This window comes from Salminus brasiliensis, chromosome 15 (genome assembly GCF_030463535.1).
Source record: "Salminus brasiliensis chromosome 15, fSalBra1.hap2, whole genome shotgun sequence".
NCBI classification, from domain to species: domain Eukaryota; kingdom Metazoa; phylum Chordata; class Actinopteri; order Characiformes; family Bryconidae; genus Salminus; species Salminus brasiliensis.
This window is the reverse complement of record NC_132892.1, coordinates 36414729-36431127: the sequence shown is the minus strand read 5'-3', so window position 1 is coordinate 36431127 and position 16399 is coordinate 36414729. Positions and strand designations below refer to the sequence as shown.

General features: G+C 40.6%; 1 protein-coding gene across 1 annotated transcript; it reads left to right on the top strand.

The window, feature by feature from the left end:
* Nucleotides 1-2474: 2474 nt before the first annotated feature.
* On the top strand, nt 2475-15569 carry LOC140535793 (ly6/PLAUR domain-containing protein 1-like). The gene is made up of 3 exons (XM_072657299.1): nt 2475-2670; nt 9118-9252; nt 12999-15569. The coding sequence occupies exons 1-3, from the start codon at nt 2592-2594 to the stop codon at nt 13247-13249; spliced, it is 465 nt and encodes a 154-aa protein (XP_072513400.1). The 5' UTR covers nt 2475-2591; the 3' UTR covers nt 13250-15569.
* The last annotated feature ends 830 nt before the right edge of the window (nt 15570-16399 follow it).

The following is a 16399-nucleotide window of genomic DNA, read 5'->3' as shown; positions in this document are numbered from 1 at the left end:
CCACATCTCCTCCTCTCCTCCTCATCTCCTCCTCCCCTTCTCCTCCTCTCATCTCCTCCTCCTCTCCTCCTCATCTCCTCCTCCACATCTCCTTCTCCTCTCCTCCTCATTTCCTCTTCTCTCTCCTCCTCATCTCCTCCCCTTCTCCTCCTCTCATCTCCTCCTCTCCTCCTCATCTCCTCCTCCACATCTCCTTCTCCTCTCCTCCTCATTTCCTCTCCTCTCTCCTCCTCATCTCCTCCCCTCCTCCTCCCCTTCTCCTCCTCTCATCTCCTTCTCCTCTCCTCCTCATTTCCTCTCCTCTCTCCTCCTCATCTCCTCCCCTTCTCCTCCTCTCATCTCCTCCTCCTCTCCTCCTCATCTCCTTCTCCTCATCTTTTCCTCCTCTCCTCCTCATCTCCTTCTTTCCTCCTCCTCATCTCCTCCTCTTCTCTTCTTCTCCTCCTCTCCCCCTCCCCTCCTCCTATTCTCCTCTTCCTCTTCTCCTCCTCTTCTCTTCTTCTCCTCCTCTCCCCCTCCCCTCCTCCTATTCTCCTCTTCCTCTTCTCCTCCTCTCCTCCTTCTCATCTCCTCCTCCTCTCCTCCACCTCATTTCCTTCTCCTAATCTCCTTTTACTCTTTTCCTGCTCATCTCCTCTTTTTTTCTTCCCCATATCTCATCCTCCTTTTTCCCTCCATATCTCCTTCTCCATCTTTCCTCATCTGCTCTTTTCCTCCTTATCTCCTCCTCCTCTTTTCTTCCTCCTCTCCTCCTCCTCTTTTCTTTTTCATCTCCTCCTCCTCTTTTTCTACTTATCTCCTCCTCCTCTTTTTCTCCTTATCTCCTCCTCCTCTTTTCTTCCTCCTCTCCTCCTTCTCTTTTCTTTTTCATCTCCTCCTCCTTTCTTCCTCCTCTCCTCCTCCTCCTCTTTTTTTCCTCCTCTCCTCCTCCTCATTTCTTTTTCATCTCCTCCTCCTCTTTTCTTCCTCCTCTCCTCCTCTTCTTTTCTTTTTCATCTCCTCCTCTTTTGCTCTTAATCTCCTCCTCTTTCTCCTGTTTTCACTTCTCTTATTTTCTTCCTTGCCGTTTCTCAGCTTTTCAATTTTCGCTCTGCTCCACTCATATCCTCCTCTCCTCCTCCTCATCTCCTCCTCCTCCTCTATTCCATCCTCTCCTCTTTCTTCTCTGATCACTTCCCTTTCCTCCTCATATTCTCATCTCCTCATCTCCTCCTCATCTCCTCCCCCTCTCCCTCCCCTCCTCTCCTCCTCTCCTCCTCTTCATCTTCTCCTCCTCACCTCCTCTCCTCCTCCTCATCTCCTTCTGCTCATCTTCTCCTCCTCATCTCCTCCTCATCTTCTTCTTCTCTCCTCATCTTCTTCTTCTCTCTTCCTTATCTCCTCCCCCTCATCTCTTCCTCTCCTCCTCATCTCTTCCTCCTCATCTCCTTCTCCTCATTTTTTCCTCCTCTCCTCCTTATCTCCTCTCTGTCTTCTCCCCCTCCCGTCCTCCTCTTCTCCTCTTCTCCTTTTCCTCTTCTCCTCCTCCTCATTTCCTCTTCTCCTCCTCCTCCTCTCCTCCACCTCATCTTCTTCTACTCTTTTCCTGCTCATCTCCTCTTCTTTTCTTCCCCATATCTTCTTCTTTTCCTTCATATTTCATCCTCCTTTTTTCCTCCATATCTCCTTCTCCATCTTTCATCATCTCCTCTTTTCTTCCTCATCTCCTCCTCCTCTTTCTTCCTCATCCCCCCGTCCTCTTTTCTTTTTCATCTCCTCCTCCTCATTTCTTCTTCATCTTCTCCTCCTCTTTTCTTCCACCTCTCCTCCTCTTTTTTTCTTTTTCATCTCCTCCTCTTTTGCTCTTAATCTCCTCTTCTTTCTCATGTTTTCACATCTCTTATTTTCTTCCTCGCTGTTTCTCAGCTCTTCAGTTTTTGCTCTGCTCCACTCATATCCTCCTCTCCTCCTCTTCTTCTTCTCCTCCTCCTCCTCTCCTCCTCTTCTTCTTCTCCTCCTCATCTCCTTCTACTCTTTTCCTGCTTCTTTTCTTTCCCATATCTTCCTCTTTTCCTCCATATCTCCTTCTCTATCTTTCCTCATCTCCTCTTTCTTCCTCATCTCCTCCTCTTTCTCATGTTTTCACATCTCTTATTTTCTTCCTCGCCATCTCTCAGCTCTTCAGTTTTCGCTCTGCTCCACTCTCAGCCTTCCCTCATTTTCCACTCTTCTCCCTTCTCCTCTATTCCATCCTCTCCTCTTTCTCCTCTGATCTCTTCTCTTTTCTTTCCTCTTCTCCTCCCCTCTGCGCCCTCATCATTGTCCACACACATCACGTGTCTCTCTCTCTCTCTCTCTCTGTCTCTCTGTCTCTCTGTCTCTCTCTCTCTCTGTCTCTCTCTCTCTCTCTCTGTCTCTCTGTCTCTCTCTCTCTCTCTCTCTCTCTCTCTCTCTCTCTCTCTCTCTCTCTCTGTCTCTCTCTCTCTCTCTCTCTCTCTCTCTGTGATGTTCTCTGTGTGGAATGATAGCGTGCTGACAGTCCGGCGCTGTGGTCACGGCGGAGTGAGTGTATGTGTGTGTGTGAGAGAGTGTGTGTATAGGGGGGAGAGACGATGAGCGGCACGCCGGCGCTGCTGCCATTCTGGAGGATGCTGGTGTGTGTGAGCCTACTGGTGCTGTTTCTGGGAGCAGGTGAGTGGAGATGATGATGATGATGATGATGATGATGATGTTGATGATAGAGGCGGCGGTGGTGGTAATGATGCTGATAATGATGGTGATGATGATGATGGTGGTGATGATGGTGACTGATTCCTCAGTGTTTAAGTTGATCAGTAAAGTGGCCGTGGTTCTGATGATGGGGAACCTGTTACGCCTGAGAGGAACTGTAGATGAACAGATGAAAAGTGTCGGTGTGGTGTTGCTGTCCATGTGCAGAAGATAAAAGAAGACAGGGAGGCTGACGAGTGTGAGGAGTGAGTGATGCACTGGCTGGTGTTTCTTTGATCCTGGTAGATTAATTGCTTGCTCTTCTGTGTGTCTTGGTCACCCGGCGCATGTCGTTGCTGCCGCTCGTTGACTGTTAGAGGCTTCAGTATTGACGTTAGCCCCCCAGCGGTCTCTGCAGTGTTGAGTCTGCAGGTCAATGCTGTAGCGTGTTCAGCTCCTCTCTCAGGGCTTCGCTCCCGGCTCCTCTAAACTAAAATCACTTCATTAGTGAGGTACAGCAGCTTCATCTCCCGAGTGCGCTTAGGGGTTCAGTCCCAGCCTGGGAGGAATCTCCTGATCTCCCCCGTCTGCAAGTTTGTGCACTTTGATCTGTTCCTTCTGACCATACGTCTGCTCGAGATGTGAGCAGAGGTTCGTGTATTAACATTAGTAAAGGAGGCATTTAGTGGATAGTCAGTTTATAACCAAGTCGGTTAATATTTTTTAAAAAGCTGATAATGAAACCTACAACTTTGCCGTAAAAAAGGTAGCACGGCCCTTTTTCTATGGTGTCCTTGAGAGCCCCAAGGCCGAATCTTTAGCAGTAGCTAGAACAGTCCCTACGTTACCCTGGTTATATATAGCAGCTATAACAGATGCCGTTCGGCCGGAAGCACAGGAGTTTATTTTACACGGGAACTTTTTTCTTTCTTGGTGTCCAATAAAAAATCAGTAGGTGTATCAGCATTAGCAGTATCGGCTACTGAACGCTATGTGCAATGGTTGTCTGAAATCCAAAATGTACCACAAACTGAACAGATGAGTGATTCTATTAATGATGACGATATTGAATGAAGGAAGATATTAATAATGAAGGCCCTTTGCCCATCAGAAACCCAAACCTCTAGTCTCAGCCCTTAATCCCAGCTCTTTAATACCAAGCTCACCCCATCTGCAGCCCTCTAACCGTACCCTGAGCCCTGTATTATTAACGACAACTCTCGGGCCACACCCTAAACTCTTTAATCCCAACCACTCTAACACCACTCAGATCCCTCTAATCCTAACCTTTCAACCCCAACCTGAGTCCTCTATGCTAAACCCTCTAACCCCAACCTTCTAACCCCAGCCTGAACCTCTAACCCCAACCTTCTAACCCCAGCCTGAACCCTCTAACCCCAACCTTCTAACCCCAGCCTGAACCTCTAACCCCAACCTTCTAACCCCAACCTTCTAACCCCAGCCTGAGCCTCTAACCCCAACCTTCTAACCCCAGCCTGAACCTCTAACCCCAACCTTCTAACCCCAGCCTGAGCCTCTAACCCCAACCTTCTAACCCCAGCCTGAGCCTCTAACCCCAACCTTCTAACCCCAGCCTGAACCTCTAACCCCAACCTTCTAACACCATCCTGAACCTCTAACCCCAACCTTCTAACCCCATCCTGAACCTCTAACCCCAACCTTCTAACCCCAGTCAGAACCTCTAACCCAAACTCCAGCCACGACTTTTTAACACAACCCCCCCATCTCAGTCCTCAAACTCCATCCTGAACTCTGTAACCCCAAGACTCCAACCATCCATCTGCTGTGTCCCTAACCTCAAAACGAACCCCCCAAACCCTCAAACCCAATCCAATGCTCCTAAATAAGGGTGTTTCTTTGTAGTTGTGCCATTACAGAACCAAGAACCAAGTTTGGGTCTTTAAAGAACCCCTTAATGGAATGTTCTTTATGAGATATTGTACCCACCCCTCAACCTTAACCAAGACTAGAGCTTTCTCTCTCTCTCTCTCTCAAAAAAAAAAACCCTAAACCCTAACCCTAATCTTAATCCTAAACTCTAAACCCAGTCCTACAGTGCGTGTACTGTTAGTGGACCCTCACTAATGAATCCTTGAGTTTAATTATGAAAGCAAAAGCGATGCCCAGCTGAGCAGTAATCACTCCTGCAGGACGTGCCCAGAGACGCCAAGCGCAGTTTAATTATCCACATTTAGAGCGAAAACAAGACTTGCTGGAGGACTGGTGGAGGACTGGTGGAGGACTGGTGGAGGATGGGGGCACACATCTGAATGAGAAGTCTCCACTGACAGCTACGGAAGTGGTGGTGGGAGCACAGTAGGTTATGGCTGTCGGACTCGGTGTCAGGGAGCGTATGCTGCATGCTTTTCTGAGCTCTATATCCAGCTCCATATATATGTACTTCAGAACGGCCCAGTGTCTCGGCTGTAATACTTCTCTGTGTGTGTGTGTGTGTGTGTGTGTGTGTGTGTGTGTGAGGCTGAAGAGAAAGGTCAGTGCTTCTGTAGCGTTCACCATGAGAAGCTTTATAACAGTGTTAAATCCTTCAGCTGGCCTCGCTCTCCATTATAAAGCCTCATTATTCATTAAGCAGCCTGTGTTTATTACACATTACTCAGGCCGACCCGCGGCTGATCAGCAGCCGTTTACACATTAATATCCCGCTCTGATGCTTTATGACTGGGTTATGTTTATTAATATAGGTTAGTAAATCACCCTCATCCATGCTTTGCGCTAGCAGCTCCATTACACACTGAGGATCCCGCTGCGAGTGTGTGTGTGTGTCATCACGAGGGTCGCATCGGTGCCACATGAAATGGGCCCATTACGATGATGATGATGATGGTGATGATGGTGTTGGTGATGATATCTCGTTGTCGTGGCCTTTTAGAGTGGTTCTTTAGTGCACGGCCGCTGATGAACACTTCAGATGATTGTCATACTGATGTTCTGAATACGAGTGTGTGTGTGTGTGTGTGTGTGTGTTCGGGTGGACGTATTTTTTCTATGTGCAAAAACTAGTTTCTTTGCAAGTCAAACACATTTAACTGCAGTAATAACATTGTGTATCGTTACGGGGTTGTTGAAAGAATAGTGTACGTCTGTAAGAGTGTTTAGGTCGTGAAGTTGCTGCTTTGGCCCGTGCTGGCCGATATGGACAAAAATGTCGTTGTTAAAATGATCCAGTATAATATTTCAGCAAATTAAATTTTAAATAAAAAGAATAAAAGATAATAATAAAAATAGAAATATCTGCTGCTTCTAATTTTGAAATTGTTTTATGAATATTATAAAATTATTTCTTGAACCTTTTTTACATTTTTAATTTAAAACAAAATGCTTGTTTTTATTCCACTGGCAGAATAATAAAAAATCTTAACACGAATGAAATAAACCAGTAGAATCAACAGTAAGTGTGTGAGTTCTCAGATGTGGTGAAAAATTCTCATATGTGGTTTAACAAGCCTATTTACCACCCTGTTATTTTATCTCAGAATGAAACACTCTGATTGTCCTTTTACTGAGATAAGCTCTGCTCTGATTGGCTGGTTTACAGAACCTAGACGGGTCACAGTAGTTGCGTAGCCTGGCCTAGCCTAGCCAATTAGCCTTCAAGAACTATGAAGTTGAGTAATTAGTAATTTACCTTCATAAAATTCAAAATTTGTCTTTACACAGTGGCATGCAAAAGTTTGGGCACCCCTGATCTAAATGTCTGTTAGCGTGAATAGTTAAGAGAGTTGCAGATCACCTGAACTCTAAACATTATGAAGTTAAATAGGAAACATTTCTGTAAATTATATTCAATAGTAACCTTTTTATCATCTGTTACAGTTAAAAAATAAATAAATTAAATAAAAGGACCTGAAGCACGGTTGGGCACCCTGCATGGTCAGTACTCAGTGGCGCCCCCTGGACAAGTATAATCGCTTGTAAACGTTTAGCTCTTGTTTGTTTCAGCTTATCGTTCAGTGCTTCAGAAACACCCTGTTTTATCTTCATCAGTTCACAGGACTGTTTACTAAACACATCAGACTTGCTTAGATGTTCTTCTGGAGCTTCCAGTGCTGAGTTGAATGGTGAGGACTCTTCCATGAAGGTCATATTAGAGCAGTCCTCCTGAGGGTCTGTTTTACCGGTCCCTCTGACGGTCCTTGCTCTTCCACCGTTCAGGTTTATAAATCTGATCGTTGTGCTTGTTTCCAGGAATACTGTGGATACCGTCGGTTTAAAGCTCCTCTAGACTTGAGGCAGTTCCACTGGGGAAGGCTTTTCCTGCCCAGGCCGAGCGTTTCTGTCCAGCAGATCGAATGACCACAGAGATGTGATGAAGCAGGATTTACTACCGTCTTTCTTCCTGCATTATACATTATAACTGCTCTTAGCATGGTGTGCTAGGCTGCATTAGAATCCATGTCTTATCCTGCAGTCCAGTTCTTCCCCTGAGCTCCTCTTCTAGCGTCTGAGTTTATAAACCAAAAACACCCACAATTCCTTTCTTTACCAGCCTCTCTTCATCCCGTAGATGATGTGCATTATTAAAAACGTTCATTTCAATTCTTAACTATATATTTATCAACACACTAAAATACCTCATAAAAATAATGCAATAATTGTTTACTTTTTTGTTTTTCATTAATTATAATTGATAAATTTTACAAAGAATGTTTCAGCTTTGCTTTTATAAGTAATAATGCAGTAATGCATTTTCTAGTTTTAAGTAATTGAGTGGTTAATTTGGCTTGTTATTATAAAACAATAATGTAGTTCTTTTTTATTGTTTTAAAAATAATAATAAAAAAAATAAAAAATATACTACTACTACTACTACTACTAATAATAATAATAATAAAGATAATATTTCACATTTAATATTCCATACTGACTTCTGTGTTTAGTAGTATCTATGTTTGGAGGGATCTGTTGGGCTCTCTGTACAAACTAGCAAAGGCTATTTTCCAGTGAAGCATTTCTGTGGCTCTGGAGAAGAACTTCTGCTAAATGTCTTCAGTGTAAATGTAAATGTCTTCAAAATAATAAGTTCATTTAATAATAAAATAAGTGACTACAGTGTTTAAGAAAAAGGTTTAGGCACATGACTGCACCCTGCATCCAGTAGAAAGTATAAAAAATTATTCTGATTCTGATAAAAAAAAACCCTCAAAGCTGATAAATCAAGTTTTTTTCTTCCTGGTGAAAACCCACGCAGTTCCTTCTCCTGTTTCAGAAATAATTCAGATAAAAACGACAGCAGGATTTTATTATCGCCGACGGCAACCGAGAAAGAGGGGGTTAATAAACACCAGCTCAGAGTGACCTCCACTGTGGTCAGCTCACTGAAATTCCCCAGCCTGCACTTCATTTCCTGTTAGTCTCCCAAAAACACACACACACACACACACACACACTCATACACTTTTGCGTGCAGTCTCCCTGTTGTGATAAATAACACCCCAGTGCTCTTATTAATGTTTGATTCAGTTGCAACTTTTGTAATTTCTCACCTAATTAACCAGCATTAGGGCTTGAAAAGGTCACACTCACACACTCTCACACACACACACACACACACACACACACACACACACACACACAGACTGTGGTATATGAGTGTATACAGAGGGAGAATGTTAGAATGGAGAAATCGTTTAGAAGATATAATCAGGACAGATTTCTGTTGATGATTTAATATATATATATATATATATACATAATATTATTATCAAATTATACTTATTATTAAATCAGGTCCAGAAAGTAACTTTTTTTAAACAAATTCCTGGGTGATTTTTTCCTTTCTGGAGCTGAATCTTTCATTTATAGTAAAATGTATGTTTGTTTTTCAGGATGAAGACTTTAGCTGTTCCTCGTGTTTATCGTACTCTTACTCTGTATTGCACATTTGCAGCAGCACCAGAATTACCATTATATAAAACCAGTGTTAAATGTGTACGCACAGATCAGAACCGATCATTAGCCGAGTACAGTACCTTCACTGAATCAGTTTTCAGCTTTAGTTTTATTGTATATTCTATTAGTACTGTTTTAGACTGTGATTTTTTCAGTGTAACATACTCTGATCATTTGTGAGAAATGTAATAATAATAATAATAATAATAATAATAATAATAATAATAATATAATTAAACTATAATACATTTATAGTTCATAATATAAACCTTGCATTTAAGATATATATATATATATATATATATATATATATATATATATATATATATATATATATATATATATATATATATATATCAATGTATATAAATGTATAAATGTATATATACTATGTATGTATATATGTATACTATTACAATAATTAATAACGTGATTGTTTTTCTAGAAAAATTATAACTATATCTTTGTGTGTGTGTGTGTGTGTGTGTGTGTTTGTAGGTGCTGCTCTGCAGATTCAGTGTTATCAGTGTGAGGAGGTCCAGCAGGATGACTGCTCTTCTCCTGAGTTTATCGTTAACTGCACCGTGAACGTTCAGGACATGTGCCAGAAAGAAGTTCTCGTCATGGAGGACGGTAAGATCAATTACTGCACCACCAGGAGGATGCTGGGTAATTGCATTACATCACTGTACTTTACAATCTTACATCATACATAATTTAACACTCTGCACTGCACTGTAAATTACACTATATATATACTACCAACTTTACACAGATACTCTACACAGCTTTACACTTTACACAGCTATTCTACCCAACTTTACACTTTACACTGCTATTCTACCCAACTTTACGCTTTACACTGCTATTCTACACAGCTTTACACAGCTATTCTACACAATATTACACTTTACACAGCTATTCTACACAGCTTTACACAGCTATTCTACACAATATTACACTTTACACAGCTATTCTACACAGCTTTACACAGCTATTCTACACAACATTACACTTTACACTGCTATTCTACACAGCTTTACACAGCTATTCTACACAACTTTACGCTTTACACTGCTATTCTACACAGCTTTACACTTTACACAGCTATTCTACACAACTTTATGCTTTACACAGCTATTCTACACAGCTTTACACAGCTATTCTACACAACATTACATTTTACACTGCTATTCTACACAGCTTTACACTTTACACAGCTATTCTACACAACTTTACGCTTTACACAGCTATTCTACACAGCTTTGCACTTTACACAGCTATTCTACACAACTTTACACTTTACAGTGTAACAGTGTGTTACATTAGTACAAGTCTGCTTCCAGTGATCTGAAGGGCATGATTACACTCCCCCTTGAAAGGTCTGTATGATATAATAATCTGTGTGTGGTGTAAAAATACTGTCAGAATAATAAAATAACAGAAACAGAAAGGTTCTTAGTCATGGGTTATACAGTGAATCCATGAATCTACTGTCTGTAGTGAATCAGTGGTGAATTTACTTTCTGTAGTGAATCAGTGAATTTACAGTCTGTAGTGAATCAGTGGTGAATTTACTTTCTGTAGTGAATCATTGAATTTACTTTCTGTAGTGAATCAGTGAATTTACTATCTGTAGTGAATCATTGAATTTACTTTCTGTAGTGAATCAGTGAATTTACTTTCTGTAGTGAATCATTGAATTTACTTTCTGTAGTGAATCAGTGAATTTACTGTCTGTAGTGAAACAGTGGTAAATTTACTGTCTGTAGTGAATCAGTGGTGAATTTACTGTCTGTAGTGAAACAGTGGTAAATTTACTGTCTATAGTGAATCAGTGGTGAAATTACTGTCTGTAGTGAATCATTGAATTTACTATCTGTAGTGAATCATTGAATTTACTATCTGTAGTGAATCATTGAATTTGCTTTCTGTAGTGAATCAGTGAATTTACTTTCTGTAGTGAATCATTGAATTTACTATCTGTAGTGAATCATTGAATTTACTTTCTGTAGTGAATCAGTGAATTTACTTTCTGTAGTGAATTATTGAATTTACTTTCTGTAGTGAATCAGTGAATTTACTGTCTGTAGTGAAACAGTGGTAAATTTACTGTCTGTAGTGAATCAGTGGTGAATTTACTGTCTGTAGTGAAACAGTGGTAAATTTACTGTCTGTAGTGAATCAGTGAATTTACTGTCTGTAGTGAAACAGTGGTAAATTTACTGTCTGTAGTGAATCAGTGGTGAATTTACTGTCTGTAGTGAAACAGTGGTAAATTTACTGTCTGTAGTGAATCAGTGAATTTACTGTCTGTAGTGAAACAGTGGTAAATTTACTGTCTGTAGTGAATCAGTGGTGAATTTACTGTCTGTAGTGAATCAGTGGTAAATTTACTGTCTGTAGTGAATCAGTGGTGAATTTACTTTCTGTAGTGAATCATTGAATTTACTATCTGTAGTGAATCATTGAATTTACTATCTGTAGTGAATCATTGAATTTACTTTCTGTAGTGAATCAGTGAATTTACTTTCTGTAGTGAATCATTGAATTTACTTTCTGTAGTGAATCAGTGAATTTACTGTCTGTAGTGAAACAGTGGTAAATTTACTGTCTGTAGTGAATCAGTGGTGAATTTACTGTCTGTAGTGAAACAGTGGTAAATTTACTGTCTGTAGTGAATCAGTGGTGAAATTACTGTCTGTAGTGAATCAGTGGTGAAATTACTGTCTGTAGTGAATCAGTGGTGAAATTACTGTCTGTAGTGAATCAGTGGTGAAATTACTGTCTGTAGTGAAACAGTGGTGAATTTACTGTCTGAATGGAGCTCAGCCTGAAAGGCCATTTACCCCTAACACACACACACACACACACACACACACACACACACACACACACACACACATACACACACACACACACACACACACACACACTGCACACATCATCTGCAGATCAGATTTACACACTAGAGTCAGTGATTATTATGTAGATCAGTGTGTTGTTCTGTGTGTGTGTGTGTGTGTGTGTGTGTGTGTGATCAATAAATGTGGAATTTAAATGAACTCTGTGGAAGTGAGTCTGTGCTAAATATTTGATTTCTTGTGTTTAAACAGTGGTGAATTTACTGTCTGTAGTGAATCAGTGGTGAATTTACTGTCTGTAGTGAATCTGTGGTGAATTTACAAATTGTGAAAATGATTTATGATTATGATGAATGATTTCATTTAGGATTTTTCCCAAAGTTATTTTTTAATGTTACAAAAACATTATATATATATATATATATATATTTTTTTTTTTTTACTGCAGTTTCCAATAGTGAATAGTGGTGTTAGTGTGTGTGTGTGTGTGTGTGTGTGTTTGTGTGTGAGTGAAATTACTCAGTTCCTCAGTGTACTGACCTTTAGCTGAGTCATAGTCCAGAACTTCTTCTTTTTCCGTTCTGTCGATCCGTTCATCCTGTCATTCCCTGATATGGTCATCTCTTGCCCTGTTTGAGTGGAGTGTGTGTGTGTGTGTTAGTGTGTGTGTGTGTGTGTGTGTGTGTGTGTGTATGTTTATGCCTCGGGCTACAGGTGACCGAATACTGGAGCTCAGCCTGAAAGGCCATTTACCCCTAACACACACACACACACACACACACACACACACACACACACACACACACACACTGCACACATCATCTGCAGATCAGATTTACACACAGTGATTATTATGCAGATCAGTGTGTTGTTCTGTGTGTGTGTGTGTGTGTGTGATCAATAAATGTGGAATTTAAATGAAATGTGGAAGTGAGTCTGTGCTGAATATTTAATTTCTTGTGTTTTAATGTGGGTTGTTTTTTGATTGATTTGTGTGCTTTATTTTAGTTCTCTTTTTCTCAGATTTATTTAATTTTTCATTTGTTTACTATCTGTTAATACTGTTTTGTTGTGTTTCATTTCATTATATTAATATTTCCCCAATTGTTGTATTATTTACTGTATGTATGTTATAGTTTTTATTTGTTATTTTAATTAATTTGATTAGGAATCATTGTACTCATTGTTGTTTGTCTTATTTTATTTATTTTGGTCTGTTTTTAATAGTTTTTTTTTTCTGTTTGTTCTTTATTGCTTGTTATGAGCAGGCTATAGCCTGTAGGGGGAGCTGTACAGGATAAAGGTGATTGTAACTCTTTAAATCAGAGCACAAGTGCAGAACCAGCTGGAGATGACAACATACAAACAACCCAATCAATCAATCAATCAATAAAGTAATCAATCAATAAATAAACTATGGACTGTTTAGTTCTCACAGCCTTTATACAGTAAATGTTTTCTTTCTCTCTCTGTGTGTGTGTGTGTGTGTGTGTGTGTGTGTGTGTGTGTGTGCAGGGATCCACTACAGAAAGTCATGTGCATCATCGGGGGCGTGTCTTATAGCATCTTCGGGGTATCAGCAGTTCTGCACAGGGAAGCTGAACTCTGTGTGTATCACCTGCTGTAACACTCCGCTGTGTAACGGCCCACGGACCAAACGCCGGCCAGCGGGGTCCAGCTCTGCACTCCTCCATCACCCCTCCATCCTCCTCTCCTCCTTACTGCTCTCTCTCTCTGTCTGTCTACACCACTCTCCCTCGCTCTGAGCCCTCTGGTCCCGCCTCCCTCTGAATCTCTACTCACAACCATAAATCAACAGCTCTGTTACACTGTATTACCCCACTTTACACCTTCACTGTCTGTCCAAATGTCTGTGGACACCCCTTTTAACAAATGCATTCAGCTACTTTAAGCTGCACCCATTGCTGACACAGGTGTGCAAATGCACACACACAGCTTGTCTAGTCCCTGTAGAGAAGAAGCACTGCCAATAGAATAGGACTCTCTGGAGCAGATCAACATCATGATCCTATTGGCTCCATGCTGCCTAATAATGCCAGGCGTGGGCTAGAGGGGTATAAAGACCCCCAGCATTGAGGAGCTGTGGAGCAGTGGAGGAACTGTGTTCTCTGGAATGGAGGAGGAGCTCCATCCAGTACTTTTGGATGGGATGAATTGGGGAGTTGAGGATGATGAGGTGGGGTAATGATCATCATCCAACATTCTAACAACTTAATGACCTTACTAAAGAGCTTGTTGCTGAATGCAATCAAACCCCTTACAGCAAGGATCCACCAAAATCTAGTAAATCTAGTCTTCTTCTCTGGGCAGTAGAGACAGTTACTCCAACAAAAGCAGAAGCTCTTTAATACCCTTGATTTCAGAAGAAGTAATGAATGAGCAGGTGTCCCAATACTTTTGTCCCTATAGTGTATGTTGCAATGTGTGACGTTACACTCTACACTGCAGTAACCTTTACTGTTGTGATTTGCTGTGTGATACTCTGGGTTTGTTAGCTTTAGTGACGCGTCTGTTTATACTCAGTTCAGCTTCATTATCATCTGCAGGCTTCATAACTCTGCACTCTGCTTCACAAAGCTTCCTACGCTCCACAGCGGGTCTCTCAGCCCTGCATTACACCATCCCCTCCCTTCCTCTGTTCTGCTGATTTTCTCTCTCTGACTGATGCTAATCACTAACAGAAGAACAGTTATCACCCCCCTTCTCTCTCTCTCTATGAGTGAGTGTCCCGCTCTCTCTCTATCTTCCTTTATCTAGCCGTGTAGAATTCTGGGTAGCAGCAGGTTTCATATCACAGGTTCACCAGTACTAAGGGCGGTAGAGGAGGAAAACCTTGAACATCAGCTGTTTTGTGTGATTCTGTGTGGTTCTGTTCTGGTTCTAGCTCTCTGCTTTAGCTCTTTATTTACTTCTGAAAAAATCAATCAGTTCATCCTACTAAAAATATCCTTCCAGTAAGAATCCACAGTTCTGCTGGAGATCAGAAGAAAGCCAGAGCTTCATTAGCTTACATACATCACACTGTATCTCCATACACTACTGTTATATATACACACACACACACACACACCGTACATTACCATTATACAAAAACACAAACCATACATTACTATTATACACACACTGTACATTACCATTATATACACACATGCAGATTACTATTATACACACACTCTGTACATTACCATTATATACACACATGCAGATTACTATTATACACACACTCTGTACATTACCATTATATACACATATGTAGATTACTATTATACACACACTGAACATTACCATTATATACACACATGCAGATTACTATTATACACACACTCTGTACATTACCATTATATACACATATGTAGATTACTATTATACACACACACTGTACATTACCATTATATACACATATGTAGATTACTATTATACACACACTGAACATTACCATTATATACACACATGTAGATTACTACAATATTATCACACTCTCCACATTTGCGTTATACACACACCATACAATACCATTATACTTTACATTATACATTATGCAATACCATTATTCACACACACACACACACACACACCATACATTACTGTTATACATACTGTAGATTACCACTGAACACACACTATACATTACCATTACACAAACACACACACTCACACTGTACATAACCATTATACAAACTGTACATTACCTTTATAACTCACATTATATTCATTACTATTAGACACACTGTATGTTACCATTACACTGTTCAGAAGCCTCACACTGTACATTACTACTACACAGGCTGTACTTTACTCATGACTACAGACCATCAGTATACAGTAGTATGAGAACATCTAGCTGACTCTCTCTCTCTCTCTCTCTCTCTCTCTCTCTCTCTCTCTCTCTCTCTCTGACTGTATTAATTGTAAATAAAGGGATTTTATTAATGAACTGTATTAATGATGATCTGATGATGATCTGATGATCTCTGTATTTTCAGGTTTATACTTTAATGTTCAGAACAGGTTGTGTTTCGACTGCTTATGGTTTGTTGGTTGTTTTGTTTTTCCTATCCCTTTCGACGTGTACATGTATTTGATTACTTTTTGTTTATTTGAAATAAATAAACAATTAAATCCATTAATAAATAAAGTGAAGCCTGACCTTTTTATAAATCTGTTAGCTGTGTGTAAACGGTCACATTAACAGAAACAGTGTTTTTGTTCATCATCCACATCTCAGATTTACTGCTGAGATGTGGAGGATATAGATAAGTGTGTGTGTGTGTGTGTGTGTGCTGAGGCGTGTATCTCTCAGACAGAAGCTCTACTGGGGGCCCTGAGGGTTTCATTAGGACTGGCTGTGGACTGTGTGTGTGTGTGTTGTATGAGGGTGGGCTTATAGAAGAAAGTTATGGTGAGAGAAAATTGCTCTGTGTGTTTGTATGTGGGTGTGTGTGTGTTTGTGTGTGTGTGTGTGTTTATGTGTTTGTTTGTGTGTGTGTGTATGTGTGTGTGTGTGTGTGTGGTATCTGTACAAAAATGATGTTCATTAACATTTATTAAACTATACTGTTATTAAAATAACAATGAACGCACCTCCAGAGCTACACTGCTGTAGGCTGAGTGGGTGGAGCTGAACTGCTGTAGGCTCTTTCTCTTTGATGTCAGCTCTTTAATGATGACAGGTGTGTAATTGTTTTGCAGTGTGGAGAGAAATGGCTCGGTGTCATCACCAGTCTAACGGCACTGCCCACCACAGGAGTGGCTCGTAAACACACTTATTGACCTGAAGACCCATGTCTGATTGCTGGTGTAAATTTCTGAGAGTGTGTGTGAGTATGTGTGTCTGAGTGTGTGTGTGTGTGTTCCAGCAGAAGAAGATACACTCTGCGTCTGAAATCGATACAGCA

Bases quoted from the DNA above. Each gene is read 5' to 3' on its own strand.
- LOC140535793 (XM_072657299.1), top strand. From the start codon at position 2,592: ATGAGCGGCACGCCGGCGCTGCTGCCATTCTGGAGGATGCTGGTGTGT. The intron at 2,671-9,117 runs GTGAGTGGAGAT...GTGTGTTTGTAG, and splicing joins GGTGCTGTTTCTGGGAGCAG to GTGCTGCTCTGCAGATTCAG. The intron at 9,253-12,998 runs GTAAGATCAATT...GTGTGTGTGCAG, and splicing joins AGTTCTCGTCATGGAGGACG to GGATCCACTACAGAAAGTCA.